The following is a 17,104-nucleotide window of genomic DNA, read 5'->3' as shown; positions in this document are numbered from 1 at the left end:
AGAGCTGCATGTGGCCGGGTATATGAGCCCCTGTTGCTCTCCCTCCCTCTCCCTACGTGTGTATGGACACCTCAGACTGCCAGGAAGTGGCCCCAGGAGTATTTGGTCCCCTCACAGGAGGCCTTCTCTCACCGCACTGACCCTATGGGCCAAGTTCACTCACTGTTCCCCCCTTCTTTTCTTATGGGATTATTTTTCTTTCTGTTTGAGTTTTTCTCTCTTGCTCGATGACTCTTTTGTTTATTTCTTTGCTTCCCTATAACTCTGTTGGGCTGGACTTTGGCCTCTCTTGCTTCTTCATGTGGCTTCTCTGCTTCTTGATTGGCTGGAGATCGTGGCCGGAGTGTCAGTGCCCCCGTATTAGGTACTGTACCCTTCCAGGTGAGGTGGAGAGTGAGATGCCCATGTTTCCCGACCCTGACACCCTCCCCTTCCAGAATGTTCAGCCAAGTCCTCCTTCTGCCTGCATTCCTGCATCTCCCTTGGGGAAAGGAGGAAGCTCCATGTTGGAGTTACCTGCAAGTACTTGGACCCCCTAGCCTTCAGCACTTGAAGACATTAGCTCACCCAAATTTGAAACCTTAACCTGTCCAGTTCTCAGAGAGAGAACCTAGAGTGTACCTGAGCCCCCTGCTGGTCTCTGAGATGGAGGTGTAAAGTTCTGCCCCCTGAAGGATGGCCCTGGCCTGGGGAGGAGGTTGCCCAAGGTCATGTTCCTTCCTGTCCTTCACACCCCATTCCATTCTTTCCATCTCAGGAGACACAGAAAGTGGTTGGGACGACACCGCCTTGGTCAACGACCTGTCCTCCACGTCATCGGGCACTGACTCAAGCCCCCAGTCTCCCCTAACGCCAGATGGTAAACGGAGCCCCAAGGGCATCAGGAAGTTCTGGGGAAAGTAAGTTGGTGGTGGTGATCCTAATTACATCACTTAAAATTAAGATTCTTCTTGAACGGGCAAAGGACTACAATAGCCTCCTGTTTAATTTGATGTTGGAACAGCAGTAGAAACAGAATGGCTATTGGAAGAATTTGAGCTCTCTTTGAGGGGCCAGAGGAGGAGAACATTAAATGTAGCAGATGCCTTCCCTGCCCTGCATTCCAGGCACTCATCCTTCCCATGAACCCCAAGCACATTCTCTGCAGCTTACACCACATGGACTTTGGGAGAGACACACGGATGAGAGCAATTTCTTCCTTCTGAGGGGTCAGTCTGTGTCTGAGGAAAGACTTGCTGACCCCACTGACTCAGGGTGTGAAATGTGGTAGAAAAGGGCCACCTACCAGGCATCACTCCTCACTTGGACCCCTCAGGCTGTGCCCCAAATCCCAGAGGCAGAATGAGAATTGAGGCTTGGGTCTGGGGAGCTGTCGTGGGCCATGATCCTTGACCTCTGCAGAGGCCCTGGGTGGCAGTGCCATGGAGAGTCAGGGTCCAGCTGGTATGGCCCTGCATAGGGGGTAGTACACTGCCTACACGCTTCCAGGCCTGCCCCTTGACAGTCTCCACGGACTCCTCTCCACACAGAATCCGAAGAACTCAGTCCGGGAACTTCAACACTGATGCCCCAGGGATGGCAGAGTTTCGACGAGGTGGGCTCCGGGCCACTGCAGGGCCTAGGCTCTCTAGGACCAGAGACTCCAAAGGTCAGAAAAGGTAAGGCTTCCTCCAGTCCATCCACAGAAAACCATGAGATCTTGGCCAGGGGGCTGAACGCTCCAGAGATGGGAGGCAGGAGTCCTAGTGCAGAGCTGCTCCCCCTTTCCCGCATAGCACGAGGGGACGTTGCTCATGCTTTGCAGGCACACGGAAATAAAGTCAAGAGGCTTCCTACAAGCCAACGTGGGGGGTGGGCCCTCTGGACTCCCCAAGGACCTCAGTGGCTCTGCACAGGTGTAATTCATTCTCAGCAGTGCATCTGCGCACTGGGTTGAGAAGCTCTGGTGTAGCCATGAATGGCACAGATTCTGGAATTGTAGACCTGAGTTGCAGTGTCCACTCAACCAATTCCTAGCACCGAGCCTTAACGATGTTCTATAACCTCTCTGATGCCTCAGTCTCCTCATATGAGGGTTGCACGTGCTACTGCCCATCTAAGCCAAGCATCAGCAGTCTGCCATTCACCGGTGGTCTTCTTCCAGTAGATGTGAGGAAGGGCTTTGTCCCCCCAACTGCACAGACCTCCACAAAGGCTGTTGGCTGAGCAGGGCCATGTTGCTATTACCTCTCCTAAGACAAGGCACCACACTTTGCTGAAGGGTGTTAGCGAAAAGGGGTTGTAGAGGGTGTGTGCCCTGGAACCACAATGGAGAAACTTTGGCATGAGTCTCCCATCACGCCCATATAAAAAAGCATGAAAAGGAGTTAAACTTTTCCTGGCCTGCCCTGACTACACTGGTAGATGTCTTCCAGTTCCTGGCTCTGCCCCCTGTCCTTGGGCCACCCTATTCTGCGAAAGTGTGCCTCTCTCAGGCCTGCCCAGGTGCAACTTTACTCCTTTGTTTTAGGAAAATCACTTTATTAAAAAAAAAAAAAAAAAGGAAAATCACTTTCTATATCCTCTGATCCCCTGTTCCCATCAGACAATTTCAACAAAATATTATCTCCAGTAACTATCTCCTGAAGTCTGAGTTGCTCAGCCAAAATCAGACGTCTGGGTGCTTTCCTCAGGATTGGATTATGACATTTTAAAACTAACCAAACAGTGAAAAGTAAAGTTTAACTCCTATTTCATTCCTCTGAGATTTCCATACACCTGTGCCAAATGCAGGTAGTGAATAAGATGGGCACAACTGAAATATCAGTTCTCAGAAACAATCCAGTCTAGGTCCCAGTGATGAGAGAAGAAGGTATCCTGAAAGTATCCTATTGTTCCCAGACCTGCACCTCTAAGAAAGGGAACCCACAGATGCACACTACCCTTCCCCACCCTGCCACCCCAGGTTTCTAGGCTTTCCAGGTGTGCTTGGGCGTGAGACATGCGGCCTCTCTAGATCCACTTGCACTCTAATAGATGTCCCCAGATGTATCCTCCAAGTGCCATGCAGAGAGATGTGGGATATGTAGACTTTTGTACGTGCTCTCTCAGGATCAAGGCATTGGTGTTACAAATGTAAATGGTCGGTAAATCTAAGGACATGGTCTGAGAAGGCAGAGACCAATCCAGAGCCATGAAAAAGTGAGCCAAAGAAAGCTTGTATATTCCATAAGAGCGTTCTAACTTATTAGCAATTTTTAAATTTAGACTTAATTGTTTCTGGTTTTTTCAGAGATGGAAAAAATCTACGGTAAGCTTGCATGATGAACATTAGCTCCAATTCTGACCATTTCTTTAGGATTGATTCACTGGCAGGGGTAGAAGAACTTTCTCTCAGACCCTTCAGCATTTTTCCTTAGTGCGTGTTTAGGGGACCCGTGTACCCTCTGCCAGCCATTTTGGGTGGGGTAACCAAAGTCAGGAACTTTCTCTGCTGAAGGAGAAACTGCATTTCCAGCCACAGGGCTGCTTTGATGTCTTTGTGGTTTGTTAACCATATCAAGGATGAGGAAGAGGAAGGGAAAGAAGTCCTGAGGAGACTGTTGCATTTATCCCAACAGTGCTTGTGGTAAGGCCATGTATTCGCTGGGAGAGAAGAAAGGCCTCTATTGTTCATAAGCAGAAATTTGATATAAACTAACGTCCTCTGGTATTTACAGATGTTTAGGGATAACCTTACAAAGTATCATCACCAATATCACTATAAAAGTACTTGGTTACAGAAAGTCTCCAGCCCTAGTCTCTTTTTTTCTAATGAAATATTTCTTTTGGGGACTCCTGGGTGGCTCAGTGGTGGAGTGTCTGCCTTTGGCTCAGATTGTGATCCCAGAGTCCCAGGATCGAGTCCCACATCGGGCTCCCTGCATGGAGCCTGCCTCTCCCTCTGCCTGTGTCTCTGCCTCTCTCTGTGTGTATCTCTCATGAATAAATAAGTAAAATTTTTTAAAAAGAAAACATTTTTTTAAAATAATATTTGATAATGACATTTCATAGGACTCCTCTCCAAGGTTATAGAAGAATGAATTTTATTGTCTGTTTTTTCCTCTGGTTTTATTGATGTACATTCCAGTCAGCACTGCTCTACAGAGTGCCTGTCACACCCACAAAAAAAATTACATTTTGTTGTTAATTTACTTTGCAGATGTTTGTCATTTTACTTTTTATGAATTGTCTGCATTTTTTGCCATTTTTTGCTAATGTCTGTCTGCAGATTCCTATCTGGTCTCTATAGAGTAAGACATGAAGCTATGTCTAATATTTGTGATAAATTCTTTTTTTAGGCCTGCTGCAGAATTTTACTTTATTCTGTGACACTTTGACTTATGGAATTTTATGTTTATGTATAATGAGGTTCATGAACTTCTCCTTTGTGGTTTCGTTCATGTTAAATTTTTTTGATGATTAAAAAAAAAAACTGTTTGAATCCTCTATTTGGGGATTTATTTTGGTACATGGTGAGAGGTGTTTTTATCTTTCCAAAAAAAAAGCAGTGTATAATGTTGAAGTCAGGCAGAGTTGATCACATGGCTGCATCTTATTTTTGTGCAAGGATTTTCCAAGTTGGCCTCCTGAGTCTTCCTGCCCTTTGGGATTGTAGCTCTATGAAGGTCTCCTATCAGACTATTTTATTGCCTTTCTCCTGTATTCTTGGCATCAGGTTTATCCTGAATGTGAGAAAGTCTAAGCTTCAAGCTCCTTTACTCACACCCAAATGTCTTCTAGGATCTAGAGAGTCCAATCAATGTGCTGACAAAGCCGTGTGTTTTGCAAAACTTTCCTAAGTAAGGTATTTTAACACAACCAGTTTTTGACTGCTGACTCTTTACTCCTACCTTCCCTTGGCCTACCTACATGGCCTTCTGTCAGATGACGTAAGAGCAGTATGGGGATATTTGGGGGATCTGGCTAAGGGGGAAGTTGAGTTTTGGGTATCCATTTAGTCTGGATTTATTGGGCCATGCATATGTGGTTTGCAGTCACTTCAAGTTTAGTTGACTAGCTGTTCTGTGTAAAAATGGCTTCCAGGATTCCTGATACCTCCCAATGTGCCAATTTGCCCAGCACTCTGATACAGAGACGCAAAATTGGAGATCATGTCCTAGTATCAACGTGTCCTTCGGCACTCAGTATCAGAAGTATGGGGTAGCGGAAAAGAAACATTTCAAATGTATAAAACCAGAAGCTATTCTGTGAAAACTTTTTCCAGTTATTAGATCAGGCAAGGGATTTGGTTCTCTTGGATGCTTAATCAAAACAGAACTTCTCTCTAGTCAGAAACACACTAATGAATGTGTAAAGTGTATACAATTATAAATGCACCATATGTTCTCTCTCTTTCATGGGGATGGCTATCTGATAATCTGTTACGTCATTTTAACTGCAATTTGGAAAGATGTTTTGGAACATGTCAGTAAAGCAAGTGGTTTGGCTGTGTCTGAAAGGTACCTTCTCTGTCCTCTCTAAATTACTTAATTGCATGTTCAGCTATAGCCCTGGGAAACTCTAGAACTGAGAGAAACTCATGGGGGCAAGGGGGTGGAAAAGCAGGATCTGCCACTATAGGAACAAGGAAGGTGTAGGAGGGTGGAGACAATTTATAAAGAAGGACATGGGAATTCTGTTGAAGATGAGCACCAGAGCTCTAAAAGGTGTACACGACCAAGGTTTTTATTTTATTTTATTTTATTTTATTTTATTTTATTTATTTGTTTGTTTGTTTGTTTATTTATTTATTTATTTATTTATTTATTTATGAGAGGCACACACAGAGAGAGAGGCAGAGACACAGGCAGAGGGAGAAGCAGGCCTCATGCAGGGAGCCCGACGCAGGACTCAAGCCCGGGACTCCAGGATCAGGCCCTGGGCTGAAGGTGGCACTAAACCACTGAGCCACCTGGGCTGCCCAGGACCAAGGTTTTTAAATGATCTCAAAAACATGTTTGTCCTTCAGAACTGAAATCTCCTATATATTGAATATTTATTTTTACCAATTTCCAGAAATAAGAAAATGAGTGAAATAAAAAACTAATAGAATGTGAAGTAAAAATGATAAAATCAACTTTTAAAATTGAAAGTATTCTGGCATTAAGATTAGACAAACCGGGGCACATGGTGGCCTAGTCAGTTAAGCATCTGCCTTCCGCTCAGGGCAGGCATCAGGCTTGCTGCTCAGTAGGGAGCCTGCTTTTCCTTCTTCCTCTTTTTCCCCCTCCCCGCTCGCTTATGCTCTCTATCTCAAATAAATAATCTTAAGTTTATTATGGTCTTTTTTTTTTTTAATTCTATGAAACAAACTGAGGGTTGCTGGAGGGGAGGTGGGTGAGGGGATGGGGTAATTGAGTGATGGGCAAAAAGAAAGGCACTTGATGGAATGTGCCCTGGGTATTATATGCAACTGATGAATCACTAAACTTTACCTCTGAAACTAATAATATGCTATATGTTAATTGACTGGCTTTTTTAAAAACTAGTATCTCAAAGAACAACAACAACAAAAATTCTAGATCATACCAAAAGCAGTAACTCATTAAACGCAAAAGATACATTCCAAATATAGTGAAGAAGTTCCTGGATTATTGTTCATTTAGAGTGAATCCTGTGAAAACACTGGAAAAAGCTGAAAATTTCTTGATTTTACATAATACATCAACAAAGATAACAAACTTGTAATAGGAATTAATAAAAATATTTCTATATTTTGTGATTTTTTTTCAGTTTAATTAAATGTGTAACCTTTTGTGATTTCTCATCCTAAATGAATATTTGTTCATAATTCCATATTCAAATTTTGTACTTTTCTGGAAGAAGGCCCCCTAAATTTTACAAGTTCTAAGTCTCACAAAACCTGGATCCACACCTACTCATAGCTCATTACTCCAAGTGGCCAGTATTTACCGCAGGGCACCTAGAATCATGCTTTCTTGTCCTTCTGGTCTTTTAACTCCTTCACCTTAGGAACAACTCAACCAGGCATTCAAAAAAAATTTTTAACGGGCATGTTAGGGGTACTTTCCTGGAAGGAACCTTACAGACTATCTAGTTTTCTACATTCCATAAATCCTGTGGTTTATTTTTCTTCCAAAGAACAAAGTTGCTTTGTCAACCTCCCCACCTCAGACTCCATGGAGGTTTCCAGTGTGCCATTATAGTCACTCTTAAATGAAAAATTGATGTCTTTCAGAACGGATGGCTTTGTAATACCCAGCCATCCTGTCTAGGAACACGATCTAGCTTGTCATTTATTCATGATTCGATGCTGCTCAATGGAGTGTTATAGTCGCCACCTCCCCCTGCACTGCTTCTTATCCCCACACTCGCTTACGTAAGACCTAGGCATTGCAGGTGAAAGCAGCTCCTAGACATTTTATAATTCTGATGGCTATAAAAATGGGATTTTAAAATTTTAACAAAAATGTTAGTATGTGTGCTATTATTAGTTCTACAAGTCCTGCAGCTAGTATATGTGTTTTAGAACTAGCCACCTCACTGAGTTTTCTTAGGTTTTCCAGGCACGCAGGTACATCATCTGAGAAGAGTGGTTGTCTTTTACTTTTACCTTCTAGCCTTCGTTTTCTTTCTTCTTATGCTGGTTGCGCTCTCAGACCCGTGTTGTCAGTCCTGATTAAAAATATTCTCTTTATTGACTTTAACGTGAATGTCCCTAGTGTTTCATTAATGAAGTATTAGCTGTTCAGAAGGTTTTCTTTTCTAATGTTAGAGAACTGACCCCCTTTTCCTAGTTTTCTAAGCATTTCCCTAAAAACAGTGTTGATCCATAAAAATCCTGTTGATGACACAGTTATCCTCCTAATGAGGCACGCTTCTGGGCTTGTGGCACGTGTGCCTGAGAAGTGGACTGACGGCGCATAAATACAGCCTCCTGAGGACCACAGGACTGGCCCGTGCTCACAGCCCCTGCAGATTCAAAATTCAGACCAGGTGTTATCATAGAAAACTCTAGAGCCCACCGCAAATGAGCACTGAAACTTTGTATGGCTAGATCCCATGATCAGGATGGTTTAAAACACGGTTCCCTTTTTTTTTCTGAGGCTCTGTTATGTCCAGATGCAGCCTCAGGCTCTCCCACTAACAGGACCATGCTATTTTCCTGCTTCTAGTGATGCCAGTGCCCCTTTTGCCCAGTGGAGCACAGAGCGCGTGTGTGCATGGCTGGAGGACTTCGGGCTGGGTCAGTACGTGATCTTTGCCAGGCAGTGGGTGACTTCTGGCCACACTTTGCTGTCAGCTACCCCTCAGGATATGGAAAAGGTAAAGGCTGAGCCCTGGGAAGGCTCCTCAAACCAATGTCTGGGGAGGTGAGGCTCCTACTCCCCAATCCCTTGCCCTGTGCATGCATGCACACACACACACACACACACACACACACAGGCACATGTGGGCAGGTGGAGGAGGCGGAGGTTTCTTCTTGTCACTGTAGGTTGATCCCAGGGCCCTCACCCCCAGGTGGACTGTCTCCACCCAGACATGACGCCCTCTGAGGGTCAAGCTGCCGGCTGGATGTCCACATCTGTCTTCATCTTTCAATTCCAGGAGTTAGGAATTAAGCAACCTCTGCACAGGAAGAAGCTGATTTTAGCTGTGAAAGCCATCAACACCAAGCAGGAGGAGAAGTCTGCGCTGCTGGACCACATCTGGGTGACACGTAAGGACGAGCAGTATATATGCATGTCACTTGCCTGTGAACGCATGCCTCAAAGACTGTGCTCTCCTTGGGAGAGGCAGCTGGGCAGGTTCCTTATGGGGAATACAGCTGGGCCTTCAAGATGACCATTTGTTGCTTTTTATGCATTTGCATTCTAGTCTCCCATTCTTATGAGCCCGACCACACCTGTTTCTTCTGGTTTCTGTAGGCTGGCTTGATGATATTGGCTTACCGCAGTACAAAGACCAATTTCATGAGTCCAGAGTCGATGGGCGAATGCTGCAGTACCTAACTGTGGTGAGGATTTTCCCTTTCTATGCTTCGGTTGTCCCTACAAGCACACAGCTCAGGTATCCCTGGGGTGCTTATTTTAAACTTGATTCCACCTCTTCCTTCTATAAGTTAGTATTGTTAGTCACATAAGAGGTCCGAGGTAGCAGAGTATGAACCATCATGCTAAGAAAAGCTGCTGGTGTGTCCATGTGCACCTTCCTGAGATGCGGTAGACTGGTCTGTGTGTGGTCTGTGAAGGAAATGTAGGGATCTTAGCCACCTTGGTGATTCTGGTTTATCAACCAAAACTTCTCTCTTCCAGAATGATCTCCTCTTCTTAAAAGTCACCAGCCAACTACATCATCTCAGCATCAAATGTGCCATTCATGTGCTGCATGTCAACAAGTTCAACCCCCACTGCCTCCACCGGCGGCCAGCTGATGAGGTGAGGGCAGGACAGTACCTATCCCGGTAGCCCTGAGTAGGGCCACTTGCAAGATTAGGTGCGAGAAAACAAGAATGACCTCAGCACAGCATGGCTGCCTTTGGAAGCAGGGTGCTTGGAATTCTTTCCTTTGCTAACACTTCATGGTCTGCTAGACACCCCTGTGGCCTGCACTTCATGTCCTGCAACAGACACTAGACCTCTAAGCTCCCACCACTCTTGGGGAGACCCGTGCTTGGGGCCAGAGGCAGCAACAAGTCTTTCACAGCCATCACAAGGATCAAAGATGATGAGCGAGTGGTGCAAAGGAGAAGGGGAAAGCAAAATGGAAAGATGGGGTCAAAGTAGAGGAGGGAAGAGCCCATCAGGAGCCAGACATTTCAGATCTTCCTACTCGTAGATACATCATTAACTGACCTGCAGTGCCACATGCACAGGGGATCGTGATCAGGTTTCACAAGAGAAGAAATAGTGTAGGCAGACACAGCAACATACATTCTGGGGAATGTACAGAGGGCCACTTGGTGCCCCTTGTGTGGAGGGGCACCCTCTACATGGCTCGGAGCTCTTGTAGGCCACCAGAGCTAAAGAGTTGCTGGCCACACCCCGCTATTCCTGTTCCTAGGAACTAACTATCAGCCCGCTGTAAGACTAACTCCTCTTCCTGAGGGATTAAAGACTCCTGCCTCTACCTACCGTCTCGTTTTCTCCCTATTCAACAAATAGGTTTTGAATGCCTTCTGTGTGTCAGGCACAGTGCTGAGCATTCTGAAGATTAAGATGCTACTTGGGTGTAAGTGTCTTAATGTGTATTCCCCTGAAACATTTGGCCACACCAGGGAGAGCTTTTGTCTATAAAACACTCAACTCTTAAATGATAGCCCTCTTTCGAGTTCTTCTGAATCACTGAATGAATGACTCTGTGCCTTCATTTACTAGTCCCAACCAGAGAATTAATGAGTCTCAGGATTCTGGGATCAGATATTTCAGTGTAGAAGATCTTGTTAGATTCCATGAGAGTTCTATATCTTGGAAACTGGGAAGGCCCCCAGGTGGCTGGGCTGGCTGCCTGACTCTCTGGGCATGAGGGTTGTCTTCTGGTTGGGCATCTGGGGCAGGCTTATTCACAGAGGCTGGCCCCACAGGGGACCACGGGTAGGACCTATGAGACCTAACTTTTTCACTCTCCTTCTCCCTCTCACAGAGTAACCTTTCTCCTTCAGAAGTTGTGCAGTGGTCCAACCACAGGGTGATGGAGTGGTTGCGATCCGTGGACCTGGCGGAGTACGCGCCCAACCTTCGTGGGAGTGGTGTCCATGGAGGCCTCATTGTGAGTGGCTCTTCAGTGTAAACCGGGATATTCAGAAACTTTCTTCTTAATGGCTAGACATAAATCCCAATAAAAAAAATACCAGTAGCCCTTATGTCAGTTGAAGTCTCAAAATACTTGATAATTTGCAGTTGGGAATTAATATACTTCATGGAAGCAAGATGATTTCTAGAAGGACTTCCATAACAACAGATGCAGGGGGTTTCAGGACGAATGGGTTGCATGAGTCCGGCCTTAACACAGCCTCTCCACCTGTACCTGGAGAAATGCAGAGGCTGGGGAAATGAGTGACTGGCCACTACAGCGTAACTCTGCACTTGCCACAGTATGGTCGTGATTGTCACTCAGATCTGTCAAGTGGTAAAGTCAGTGGGGAAATGAAGGGAATACTTACGTGTCCTCCAGAGCAGAGCGGACCCTGGGAGACAGCCTTATCCAAGAAGCCACTGCCCTCTGCAGATCTATAAAAAGGAAGTTGTTGGTCAACAAATGTGTTAGTGTTTACTCAGAGCCAGGCCTTGTGCCAGGTAAACAGAGGGGAGTGATAGGGCAAGTAGATGAGCTTCAGCCCCTGCTCTGGAGACACCCTTCAGCCCATGAGGGCCTATTCCACAGTGTCACCACCTGGAGGCATCTATGGTCATCACTGGGTGGCTCTGTCTATGCTTTTTTCTTAGATTCTGGAGCCACGCTTCACCGGGGACACCCTAGCTATGCTTCTCAATATTCCACCACAAAAGACGCTCCTCAGACGCCACCTAACCACCAAATTCAATGCCCTGATTGGTCCTGAGGCTGAACAGGAAAAGCGAGAGAAAATGGCCTCACCCGCTTACACACCCCTGACCACCACAGCCAAAGTCCGGGTGAGTCTCCAGGCCCTTTCTGGGGTGCCCACGGGGGCCTGCCTTCCAGCACTCATGTTGTACGGCAGTGGGCCGGTGGCTGGAGCCGACCTAGCAGGGGCCTGCCTCGAGGCTCATGGATGAGGAGGCTTTCCCAGGTCCTGTCCTGAGAGCTTGGTTAGGCCAGTCCCCTGCCGTACCTGAGTCCAAGGAAGAGAGGACAGTTTTCCTTACCAAGACACCACATCCAGGAAGCATCTAATCTCAGGTAGCCAGGGCATGTCCTCTACCCAAGTGCCCCCTGGACTCATCTTGCAAGCAGACGAATTCATGGTTCTGAGTTCCCTCCAGCCAGGCTCATCTGTGTGCCGTAGTGCTACAGGGGTCTCTGTCAGAACTGTCCTGCCAACGGGGAGTGCCCCTGGTGACAACTGGCTCCTTGCTCTGTGGAGGTGGCCAGTACATAGCTGTCTGGGGTTCCCGAGGTCATACGGGCACCAGCATCACTCCCTGGGGCTCCCTGAATCCCACAGAGCCTGTTAGAAGCTGCCTGAGCCGCACTGTCCTTAGACCATGTCCTTCTCTGGCTGCACGCCTGCACGTCCAATCTCTGGAGGCCAGGTTGGCCCTGACCCCAGGGGCACAGCGATGCCTAGCCGAGCTACAGTTCATGCACAGACCTCCTTCCCCAAGGGAGCAGGACCAGGAGTGTGCCTGGGGGAGGCCAGCAGAGGTAGTACTGTGTGAAGCTAGAGCAAGCAGGAGGGGCCGACCAGGGCTCTCCATTGTGGCCTCCCCAGGGCGTGAGGCACTGTGAGCAGCTGATGCAGCGGCTACATCAGGCAGGTCCTCCCCCTTGGCACCCTCTAGAAGTTCCTGTAGCCCCCTCCCACCGCTGGGGAAAGTAGAATGTCACTCCTAGGACAGCAGGGCGTGAGTGTCCCATACATTGTCTTAGAGAAGCAAGATCCTCTCTCCTCACTCGAGATTATTTATCTGTTGGCCTATCCGTAGCCAGGAGCTCTATTTTGTTGAGACTTTTTTCAGAAGTAGTTTGCCTCATTCCTTTCCTCCTGGGCCTGCTCTTTGCTATATTGAGTCCTGTCTGCCCACTGACCTGATAATCCCCCTTCTCTTAATCTTGTGTTTATTGCGTTTTAGCCAAAGAAACTAGGATTTTCACATTTTGGAAATATAAGAAAAAAGAAGTTCGATGAATCAACGGACTACATTTGCCCCATGGATCCCAGTGACAGTACTGGTGACAGTCACAGGATCTACGGTGGCTACCGGGGCCTTAGCCCCCTTGATGCCCCTGAACTGGATGTGCTGGACCAGGTGGGACAGATAAGCTGATGGCCTTGTTACCTGTCCTCTGTGCACCCTGAGAGCTTCACAGTAACACCGCGTGTGTCACCATATAGCTGCACCTCACCCCCCGCATCTGTGCATGCCTCACAGAGAACGTTCCAGCTGCTGTGTACCCCCGGCCAGTCTCTCTTTGAACTTTGGGGGGTGGCCAGGGTATGGAGTTGTAACGGGCCGGCTTTGGGGACTGTTGCCAAAGGTGGACTCGGGAGGACTTTCACAGAGATGCTTGTGTATTTGTAGTCATTCTTAGTGGCCACCGTCAGCACCAGTTCAGCATGAAGCTGGACACGGGTCCAGAGGTCATGGACGATCCCAAGAGGCTCAGCTCTCGGGGCCCCCGGCTGTGCTTCCATCGAGGGGCACCCTCAAATGCCTCAGGCCTGTGGCCGAGATCCAGGGGATGGTGGCAGGGATTTCTGCCTCAGTGACAGCGTAACTGTGTTGTGCCTTACCGCGGAGGTGCTTGCTTCTTTCTGGGAATAAAGATGATATTTATGTAGGAAGCAAACAGTTCTGCTTGTCTTGACCTCGCCAGGGGAACAGAGCTGGGCACGGCTGGAGACAGAGTCCCATGGGTGGCCCAGCATGATGGCTGGTGGTGCTCAACCAGGCCTTGGCCACGTGCACACTCAGCGTTTGCCAAGTGTCATGGACGAGGGGGCGGGGGCCAGGAGGGACACCCCCATACCCTGTTTGCTCCAGGCTCCACCTCCCTCTGTGGAGCCATGGGGAACCTTGTGCTCAGTGACTCTAGGGCACATCTGTTGCGCAGACCCCAAAGCTGGTGTCCATTTCGGCGGCATGAGCCACCTAGGAGGTAGACGGGGAGACAAGAAAGCCGCCTTGTGGAAATAGCCTCTGTTCTTTTGTGTGGTTTGTCAGCTTCTCTGTTATTGACCTGGCTGGGCCCCTAACTGCTGCGGGGGTTGGCCTGTTGGCAGAACAGGAACTGCCCTGGCCTCCCGATTTAGAGGCTGGCTAACTGATAATGGCTCTTCCAGATGGGCCTTGTCTGGACGAGGACTGAGGGAGAGACACATCCTGCCAGTCTGGGTTCCTGCTCAGGAGATTCCAGGTTGCCCAGGGCAGGTTTTGGCCCTGCTGGGTCCCCTGAGCCCCATCGGAACTGTCTGGCGGCAGGGGCAGGGCTTGGTGGCCCCATCGAGGGCACTCTAAATCTGTCCCAGATGGAGACAATGCTGAGATTTGCTTCTTAAACTATCAGCAGCCCCAGGGATGGGCGATGACCTCCTGGCCCCGCTGAAGTCAACCACTGAGAACTGGATGGGCTCTCCAGCTGGCACAGCTGGTGTTTGATCCCAGTGCCCGGGACACTGAATGGCAGGTGCTCCTCAGGGCTGGTAGCTGGGTGTCACTGCTGTTGAGCCCCAGGGTAGGCTCTGTCCCTCATTTCCTACAATGTCCTGGGAAGAGTGTCTCTGCATGCACCTGTTTGCAAACCCTGCATGGGATTATGTAACTAAATCTCTGTGCAGCCTCAAGCGAGGCCTGTCACCCTTTGTGGGCCTCAATTTTTCCACCTGGAAAATGAGAGATTATACTTTAAGCCCTCAGAGGACACTTCTAAATCTCCAATGTCTATGTAGACTTAGGGAAGAGGGAGTGGACCAGCATTACCTGAGGAGTAGGAGGGGAGGTGAGGGAGGCTCCTAGCAGGGAGGAAGCTCTATGAGCATCTCCCTAAGGATGCCCACCCATACCGGTACTGGGGCATGGGCACATGGGGTCCTGCTGTCGCTGGGAATGGTCAGTGTATTCAGCATCCTGAGGCCTTCCTTCCCACTGTTTTTTGCTCCTGGAAATAGCTGGAGCGCCAAGCACGTGTGGAAAGGCTGCTTCTGACAGGCCGTGTCTGCCCTTCTCCTGTGCACCCTCCGTGTTGGTGCCAGGGTGGGCCTCGGGATACTGGAAGCTCCGCCCTTCCCCAAGACAGAAACAGCATGTGCTTTGCCCACCTGTCACTCCTCAGGGCCTGGCCTCCGCTCTCACCCACTCCCCCAGGACAGGACTTGCATGCCATCCCTGTGAATCACAAGCTGACTCCACGTGTGCTGACCAGGCTGCTGCCCGTTTTACAGATGGCACCTTCGGAAGGCACCGTGACGCAGATAGGGCTCCTCTCCCAAGACATTCACCGCCTCACGGTAGGATTCTGACCCTCTCTCCACAGTAGACCAGGTGCCAGGGTGACCCCATGAGTCTGGTGTAGTGGTGCCAAAGGCCTGAGATACCCTCCCCCTTCCCCCAGTCCCAAACCTGTGTCATCAGTGCCTCTGCTAGGAATTTGATGGGTGGTGCTGGGCCCTGTGGCCTGAGCTGGAATCAGCTCTGAAGTGGAAAGCCTCCCAGAAGCTTCCATTGGCCTGCTGTGCTGCTGAGCCTTGAGCTGGGACTTGAGCTGCTAGGGGCAGTGAGAAAGAAGGGTCATGGGCCTTGCGCTGAACCCAGCTGAAGCATGCCAGGTCTCAGTCCTCTCCAGGTTCAGGGCTGCAGAGGAAAGCAAGATGCTTGGCAGTTCTGGGTCACCTGCCTTGTGTAGCCCAGTGCCTGGGCCTCCTCTCTGGCCTGGTGGACACTGCTCCGGCCTCTCTGCCCATGAGACACATGTAGTTTATGCCATGCCTCTGGCCTGATGGATATCACGGGCACATGGATGCATCTGGTGTGCCTCGTAAGGAGGCGGAATGGTGTCGGTGAAAGAAGCCTCTTTGGAGTGAGGCCAGCATGGTTCAAGCTCCTGCTCTGTCTCTTACTAACTCTGGGACATCAGGCAAGTCATTCTCTCTCCCAGCCCCGGCTTAGTTATCTGTAAAGTGAGGCTAATATTAGCCTCCTGGCAAGGCTTACAGACCGACAACAGCCGGCAGTAAAAGACCAGCCACAGAGTAGATTCCCATTATTGAGGCCCTGTACCTTCCGATGCCTATTAGGTCCTTGATTGTCCTTGACGGTCCCACCACTGAGCCCACGGGCTGTAGCATCTGCCCATGTTGTGGCCTCTGTCACCATCCTTCGCTCACTGATCTCGGCACATTAAGAAGGCTGTATCCAAGGACAAGATAGAAGCGTGGGTGGGGGGGGGGGGGGGACAGTAGACTCCCTGAATGGAAATGGGATCATTTTTATTCAACTGGTTTTTCTTTTTTCTTGGCTCACCTACTAAAGTGAACGCACCCTACCTTGCCCTCATCACCACTAGTAGGCTTTGGGTGGTCTTCAAATAGCAACTTCACCTCTAAGGAGGCGTGAGCAGTGTATTGCCTTGATAGTGCAGTCTTTTCTGGTTTTGTCTGTGGGGTCCCTGAAACCCCATGAACTTGGAGGGTGCCGGCGTCAGACGGGACCACACCCAGGATCCCACTGCTTCCCACGTAGCTGCCGCAGGGCAGCCTTGACCAAAACCCTGTCCCACTGCCCCTTGGGCTGTGTCCTTTCAGACCCTGCTGAGCCAGGACCAGCTGCTGAACGACTCTCGCCTGGCCGCGCCCAGCTCGGAGGACTGGAGATGACTTTCTTCATGGCCGAGAGCCCAGAGAGGCACACGTGGGGGCCCCGAGTCTCGGCATCAAGGGGGAGCAGGCCCAGCCACCTGCAGGCCCAGACGGGCTGGCAAGACATCCCAGACGTGGCGCTGACCGGAGCGCGTAGAGCGGTGAACAGACGCCGGGAGGTGGCCCCAGGGGCCCTGTGTTTTCAACCGTGCTGTGCTGAGGGACACAGCTTTTTACCTTTTGTACTTTCATACGTGGACTGCACCCCACTTCTGGCAGGGGGTGGGGGTGAGACGTCGGCACAGACTCCATGGCTCCTGCTCTTCCTGGTGACATTTGGGAGGTTCTTACGCCAAAGGGGAAGGGCAAGGAGTTCATAAAAGCTCTGCTGGAAGAAAATTCTGAAAAAAAATGTTGGGCAGTCCCGGAGCGGCTGCGCGGGCTGCAGGATGGGAGCCCTCCCGGGCTGCGGCCACGCAGTAGGCCAAGGGGGCACCTCCGTTCACAGGACCCTGGCCTGGGGTCGGGTCTGGGTGAGCCCGGGAGGGAGCAGGGCCCCTCTCCCCTCGGCCCTGACCATCCGCATCCTACCCTCCTGTGCACCAGGGTGTCAGGTTGTCAGTGCTG

General features: G+C 49.4%; 1 protein-coding gene across 7 annotated transcripts in view; it reads left to right on the top strand.

The window, feature by feature from the left end:
• Nucleotides 1-16,649, top strand: part of PPFIBP2 (PPFIA binding protein 2) — a 146,546-nt gene extending 129,897 nt beyond the window's left edge. For 6 of the 7 annotated variants that reach the window (XM_055317811.1, XM_055317812.1, XM_055317815.1 and 3 more), the window contains 9 exons: nucleotides 758-899; nucleotides 1,530-1,658; nucleotides 8,157-8,307; nucleotides 8,590-8,701; nucleotides 8,910-8,998; nucleotides 9,297-9,419; nucleotides 10,624-10,749; nucleotides 11,427-11,615; nucleotides 12,756-13,464. In XM_055317811.1, coding sequence (XP_055173786.1) covers nucleotides 758-899; nucleotides 1,530-1,658; nucleotides 8,157-8,307; nucleotides 8,590-8,701; nucleotides 8,910-8,998; nucleotides 9,297-9,419; nucleotides 10,624-10,749; nucleotides 11,427-11,615; nucleotides 12,756-12,950 — 1,256 coding nt within the window. In that variant the 3' untranslated portion in view covers nucleotides 12,951-13,464. Of the gene's footprint in view, nucleotides 1-757; nucleotides 900-1,529; nucleotides 1,659-8,156; nucleotides 8,308-8,589; nucleotides 8,702-8,909; nucleotides 8,999-9,296; nucleotides 9,420-10,623; nucleotides 10,750-11,426; nucleotides 11,616-12,755; nucleotides 13,465-15,064; nucleotides 15,131-16,423 lie in introns of those variants that run through there. The other variant, XM_055317818.1, reaches the window with a different exon arrangement.
• The last annotated feature ends 455 nt before the right edge of the window (nucleotides 16,650-17,104 follow it).

Source organism: Nyctereutes procyonoides, unplaced genomic scaffold, assembly GCF_905146905.1.
Source record: "Nyctereutes procyonoides isolate TBG_1078 unplaced genomic scaffold, NYPRO_anot_genome, whole genome shotgun sequence".
Classification (NCBI taxonomy): domain Eukaryota; kingdom Metazoa; phylum Chordata; class Mammalia; order Carnivora; family Canidae; genus Nyctereutes; species Nyctereutes procyonoides.
The sequence above is the reverse complement of the archived record's forward strand: the minus strand, read 5'-3'. Positions and strand labels throughout refer to the sequence as shown.